This window comes from Nanorana parkeri, unplaced genomic scaffold (genome assembly GCF_000935625.1).
Source record: "Nanorana parkeri isolate BGI_ZX_2015 unplaced genomic scaffold, ASM93562v1 scaffold1249, whole genome shotgun sequence".
NCBI lineage: Eukaryota > Metazoa > Chordata > Amphibia > Anura > Dicroglossidae > Nanorana > Nanorana parkeri.
In genome coordinates this window covers 52001-59078 of record NW_017307517.1, presented here as the reverse complement: position 1 = coordinate 59078, position 7078 = coordinate 52001, and the positions used below count along the sequence as shown (strand labels likewise).

The following is a 7078-nucleotide window of genomic DNA, read 5'->3' as shown; positions in this document are numbered from 1 at the left end:
TGGGTACAGTGGTGGATGACCGAGCAATTGTCATTCAAAATATCACAGCACTGAAAACTGAAAAATAGCCTGGATAGGCAGGGGGTTTAACATGCTGGTTAAGAAAGGTCCTACATCACTTGGCTTACAACTTACAGAAATAAGGGCTCCAAGGGCAGAGGTAGGCGTGTTCACTTTGCCAGATAATTATCTTAAAGCATGTAAGACAGGTCCAAGGTCATTCATTACTTAGGTCTCAAGTAATGCAAAAAATAAATTCTGTTTCCAGCAAAGACTGGGTTGACACCAGGAAAAGGAAGTTAGGGGAAACCTCTGGAATACAGAAGATTCCCTAAGTGACTGCAGTTGCATAGGCTACATTGGCCAGAATTATGCTTTGTAAAATGTCTTTGAAGTACTTTTGAGATATCCGCTTCAACAGGCAGATCTAGATTGACAGATTTCTCATCAATGAAGGATAGCGATGCTTCATGAGTTCGACTAACATCTGGCAGCTTCTTTTTCCCTGCTTTATTATAATACTTAGTGTCTCTCTGATTTGGTCCTGCACCAGGCTGGAGCATTTTACATGGTCCACTTGATCTCCTGTAAAAATTTCTTGTGCAAAGAGGTCATCCAAAATATAATTCCAGTCGGGTTTTTCTTGAATGATTTTAGAAAAATTCCTTTGTAAAAACCCTTTAAAGAAGAAATAAACAGATAAGAATGAGCTGTGGTTTGAAAATATGGGAATTCTAACTTCAGCTAAAAACAGAATTTCAGGCAAGAAGAACATTTGTGTGTGTGTGGGTGGTGTGTGCCAAGCAAGTGACACCACTATGTCTTTTTTTCAGCTTTACAGTTTACAGCTTCCCATATCACCTGCCTGTCAATGGACAATGTTTGACCAGTGTGATGATGCTTCATGCATTGACCAATGTGTAAAGCAAGTGACAGAGGAAACTGTAAAGTTAAAACAGAAAATATGGGGGTGTCCAATTAATGCCTGTAAAATGTGGCTGATGTGTCTGGATCACAAGGCAAACAATCAAGAATTAGGGAGCTAAAACAATTCACATATTTGTTCTTGAGCCTTATGGACCTTCCGTAACTTTGGCTTTTATTCAATCAGATTATCTGTGTATGCTTCTACAATGGGCCACAGCAGGGGCTATACTGTATATAACCCTTCTGCATACAACATGGCTACCCAAATTTTGGGAGTCCAATTAGACACAGGCTGCTCCAAGATGGCCATCAGAAGCCCTGTACAGAGGACAATTCAGTTATCTAGCACACTCTCCTAACACCAGAAGTGCAGTGTTCAGGTGATCACTGTGTCTACCTTCTGACAGCTAACCTGGAAGTAAGTTGGCGATCTAACGATTTCCCCGTCACTAACCAGTCTGCCCCCCACCAGAGCACAGGACCCCGCTACACCCTGTTCACTTGGTATGCCCCTCTAAACTTGGAGTACCTCATATGCCAATAAGGGTTCCATGCAAGAAAAGGCAACAGGTTCTTGGAAAGTGGCCCCACCAGCTGCTTATATTTATCTTCCTTCCCCTCCCCTACGGCTCCATTCAACTACCAGGTTTGAAGAGAGGAATATATGTAAAATCCTACTTGCAACATGGAGCTTTCACAGGACTCTCGCCACCTAGATGTGATGGCATTGGGTGTATGATCAGTCAACTACAAAGCACCAGCTCTGTTACAGGGGAGGCAGAATGAGTCACATACTCCCCAGGGGCGTAACTGGAAATCACAGGGCCCCAAAGCAAAATTTTGTATGTGGCCCTGTGATTTATAGTTACACCCCTTGCAGAGTCCACCTGAGATCCAAAACAACCCACCTGAGAGTGACCATGCAGAGCCCATCATAGACTCTCAATGGTGGGCAAGGTCTCAGGTGGGCTGGTCACACCCTTGCACACCTCTTACCTGTCAGCCCCAATCCACTGTCAGCCTCATCCACCGTCGTGCCCTGCCTCCTCCTCCTCCACGGTCGCTGGCTGGCCCTGCCTCCTCTGTCACTGGGCCCCTCCTCCTGCTTCCACAGTTTGTCAGTGATCTGAACAGTGGCATGTTCCTTCTCACAGCCACCAATGACAGCCAGCAGCCTGCAAGGCCATATTTGCCGCCAGCATGTTCTGCGCATGCACGCTGCCATCTTGGAGGTGGAACACATAACATCACATGGCGGTGACGTCACATGCTGAACGTGCGGTGGCCATATCGGCCATATCATTGCCTCGGAATCCGAAACAACATAAGATTTGTTTTCTTTGATGAAACGAATGAAAATGTTTTTTGTTTTCATTTCTTTCGTCCGAAACAGATTTTTTTTGCCGTGCACATGTCTATTGCTTTGCCCTGCATGGGTTCATTTTTACCTTTATATTATATTTTACGTTAAATGGCAGTTTACCTAAACACAACATCAAATAGATGGCTAGCAAGAAAAAAACAGCTTACCTTTAGCATCTTCAATGACAATTTCTTCAATTGGATTAATAGCTTCAACAGTTGTGTTATTTTCCTGCAGAGAGAGAACACTTATTAGGTCTATTAATTCACCTTGGACACATATCTGCCCAATTGCTCATTTTTTGTAAAGACTCCGAAATATATTGGAAAGCCTCCACAAATGATAATCAGCTATAGAATTGCTCCCATAATATACATGTTCAACTGTCCTTAAAGTCCATTTCCACCTTTGTAAGTTATTAGCATTTATTGGGGTAACGAAGAGCTGCAGTGATGATGGATACATATGCATATTTTAAGACTCACATTGCAGGCTATCTTCATTTTTTATATGAAGGTTTTATTAGGCATGGAGCCTAACAATTCAAAATGTTCTCCTCAGGTAACCCAGTCTGACACCGGGTCGTCAGATTGTAATCAGCTAAGCGAAACAAATGGCAAACGCACTCATCAACTCATAACCAGCGGTAAAGCAAGGTGCACATGGAAGGGCTTTAAACAGTAAAACAGCAAAAAGTTTCCCAGCACACTCGCCAGCCAGCATGCAAAAAAATCAGTCTAACCGCTAAGGTTAAAAACAGAGGTTTTTGATACACGTCTTCTGCAGAATATGTGAAAGCTGCACTGCCTTGTCAGGGCACCTCTATATAGTGCGGTCCTAACTCTAACTTATGAGAGTCTCCATCTTGGAGCACATGTAGCAAAAGATAAATTGGGTGCGGGTTCACCAGGAGGCAGCCCAACCTCCTTAAAGGCACAGGGACACACATGGGACACAAGTTTGCCATTTGTTTCGCTTGTCTGATTTGGTGCAGTGACACACTGGGGATCTCAGCTGCCGTTGTGATGTCTGGGGTCTCTTGTGTTGCACATATTCTGCAGAAGATGTGTATCTAAAAACTCTGTTTTTAACCTTAGCGGTTAGAGAGGGGTTTTTTGCATGCTGGCTGGTGAGTGTGCTTAGAAACTTTTTGCTCTTAGACTGTAATCAGCTGTCCCCCCCTGTCACCAATTATAACACAATCACTAAACACCAGCTCTGCCTTTACACACAATACACTGTCTGCAGGATGGAATGTAACGCACATTTCTTGCACTGCACAGAGGCAGACATTTTCATGCGGATATGAAGAGGAAAACTAACAAAAAAATTAAGTTTCTGTGTTCCTATATATCAGCTGCATATGCCTGATTCATGTACACTTGGTGTACATTGCTGGCATATGTTTTTAAAAAATACATCTGCAAAGGTGGAAATGGGCTTCACAGTCTACAGCAGATTAACAGAAGCAATGCTCAAACTGGTCTCACTTCACTTGCAAATATCAGGCCATGCATGGGCAGGTCCATCCCAAACACATAAAGCAAGTTCCTCCCACTTGAGTAAGCATTGTATTGATATCTCTGTGATGCATATAGTTTCTTTATTTATTCTACATTACAGGAGTGCACCAATGATAACAATCATGGTGGTAAACACAGTTCTAAAACTGCAGAGGAAAGAGAAAGAAGAGAAGCCAGTGGTTGATCCAGGTCATAAGTTCTGGTCCAAGACTGATGTAGTCAAAGGACCACATTAATATATTTTTTTTTATTAAACTACATATGTGTAGAATGCTGGCGAGTTGGCATCTCTCCATAACAGTGTTGAGTACTCTCCTCTGGACATTTTCTTCCATCTTCCATTTAGAATAATATTACTTCACTGATTTCAGAGTTCAGGCATGTAATACACAACATTGAAAGGCAAGAGAGACGAGAATTATCTTACCACAAGACAGATGGAAAAAGTTCCTGGATCACCTAGGCCAACTGGGGGCATAAATACCAACCCAGATGTTGGGTGCAGAGTCTGGGCATCTGTCACACTCCCCCACCCTATAAACACCCCAAGACCATTTCTATCGTGTTTCCCCGAAAATAAGACACTTGGGCATCTGAGTTATCACTTCAGTAATTCAACTCCTGGAGTCCTGAAGTGGATCTAACTGTGAAACATGTCAACAAGTGTGTATTATGTATCGTAAATCATAGATGACATCTCTATTTTATGGGAATATTATTTGCACACATATGTACTGTACCTGAGTGAAAGGGTTTTTATGGATTGTCCTAAATTTTATATGGTTTGTTCATAAAAGTTTTGGACTTTCAATTATCATTTCTGTTTTCTCAGTGCTTCATTTAGAGTCCAGCTTCCCCCCACCCTCCCTTCATTTTATAGTACAGTTCTAAAGTTCAGTAAAAACCATGGTCATTAGGTCAACCACTGAAGTGTAATTAAACTCTGTCTGTCTTTTCAGCAATAAGAAAATACCTTCTGGATAATAAATTTCTGCCTAAAGGATGGCTCCACTCCCTTGAAGGGTCATCTGACATGAGCATTCCCAGGCCAACATGCACGCAGCACAGAAAACATCTGTACTAGGCTACTCCCTTGTTTCTTCTACCAGTCTTTGACAGTGACTCTGCTTGGTTGTATCTCAGTGCTGTGCATTCCAAAACATGACTTATTACTGACATGTACAGTGCATGTTGGGGAAGCACTGAAAAAATGCTCACAGCCTGGACATTTTCAAAAGGCCCATAGAAAGTGTTTGGGGCCAAATGCAGGAAAATTGGTTCTGTGCACACTGTCCACCCTACACTATGGTGTCTATTCACTAAAGGGTGAAGGGTTTGGAGAAGGCAGGAGAAGTGAACAATCTAGGACAATATAGCTGAAGTGGCATGTGAGCTGAATTGGAGAATTTTTCCAAATCAGCTATTTTGGTCTAGATTGTTCACTTCTCCTGCCTTCTCCAAACCCTTCACCCTTTAGTGAATAGACCCCTATGTATTAAAACCAAAACCGTTGTGCCAAAAGTAAAGATTACCGTGATAAACTAATATAAATTATGCACTGTGCTCTTAATTAATAAATATTAAACAGTTAATAAATAGATAAATAAATACCTCTTACACCATACATCTCAAAAATCACAATCTTACAATTGATCAATATGGAAGCACCCCTTGTATCCCACAGTAAAAATAAACGCAAAAGATAATCAATACAAAGTAAAAAAATATAATTATAAATACTTTCCACACTCAATAATATACCAAATATCCAGTGTAAAGTCCATTAGTGCTTATATATGTGCATACTATTATGCTCTAGCGTTGCTCAATAGAAGTAGAAAGTCCACCAACAAATAGTGCTTCTAAAAAATTGTCCACTCCAATCACCTAGGTGCTGGGCACACACTCTAATTTCTTATATTAAATGCAGGAAAATAACTTTATATTGTAATTGCAGCTAGTGACAGTTATGCGTTGAACAGTTGGAACAGTTATGCGTTGAGCATTTAATGCTATTTTAATAGATGGTTCTACATACTGTTGGACCTTATCAATGTTTAACCTACTCCAGAGCTATTCCAAAGAAGTAAAGTGTTAATCACACATCTGAGAGTCCCTGTTGATGGGGTGAGCTATCAGAGAAAACAGGCTGGTATTGAAAAACTGGATAGATGCAAGTGGAGTGATATGTATGGAACATTGAACTGGGACTGAAGTGGGCTGGTGGACTGTTTGTTTCTAGATATCTTGTGCCTGAGTTTCTTGGTGGGACAATCTACAAGATTTTTTATGAAGATGAATTAGAGTGTTTATAATATTTGACAGAGAAATAGGTATTACATAGAGTGAGCACCCTCGTGGAGTTGTTTTTGTCTGCAACTATTACTGTGTTTAACTTACTGCTGATGGATTATCCAGACTGAGTTTCTTTAAGAAATGTTCTATTTTCGAAGAATCAAGGTCTACAAATAAAACAAAGATTACACTGAGTTACCTGCTAATAAATGGCTAAACTATGGTAAAAACTTAAAAGAAAGTGAACCATACACATTACATAACTGCTGCCTAAAACAGTCTTTTTCAGCAAAATCTGATGATGAGCTCTGTGCCCCTGGGCATGTAAAGGCTTTAAAGTGTAGAGGTTGCAGAGGTTTTTCATCTACTCTGTGGTTGCATTCTTGAGTAACTCTGTAACTTAAATTTTAGATAATTTAAAGCAGTGTGTTTACTTTACCTACACCCTACAGATGTAAATGATGAGGCCTACCATAGACATAATACCTTTAAAATAATAAAATGATAACCAATTGATTTTGCCCCTTTAAATGCCAGCACAAGAGAAAGTGTACTATATGTTACAGTTAGTACAACACTAATGTATATGGAAAAGAAAATCAAGAACACCATGTGGTACTGGTAATGGACAGTATATTTCAAATGTAGACTACAGTGGTGAACACTAAGTGGCTGATTTATAAAAGGTATTACTGCCGCTAAGCTCCTCCTGGGTGATTTCTTTATGAATCGGTCCCTATATATTAAATCCCACAGAATGCCAAGCAGCCACCCACAGCAGCACTAATCATTGCTGGATCACCAGTACACTTTTCCAGCAGAGTAGTAGAAGATGCACATGGAAGATCCACACCTTACATTCCAATTCCTGCTTCTCTCTCTCCCTCTCTTATGCCCTGGAACAGATCATGATTTTGTTTTAACAAACCCTATATCTTCAGTACAATGGCACAATTGGGTGGGTTGCTGT

At 40.8% G+C, this 7078-nt stretch overlaps 1 protein-coding gene across 1 annotated transcript in view; it reads right to left on the bottom strand.

Annotated features, from left to right (window-relative positions):
* Nucleotides 1-4427: 4427 nt before the first annotated feature.
* LOC108797237 (receptor-interacting serine/threonine-protein kinase 4-like) overlaps nt 4428-7078 on the bottom strand; it is a 22063-nt gene continuing 19412 nt past the window's right edge. The window contains exons 8-9 of the mRNA XM_018568806.1: nt 6214-6275; nt 4428-4457 (exon numbers count right to left, since the gene is read on the bottom strand). Coding sequence (XP_018424308.1) covers nt 4428-4457; nt 6214-6275 — 92 coding nt within the window. The remainder of the gene's footprint in view (nt 4458-6213; nt 6276-7078) is intronic.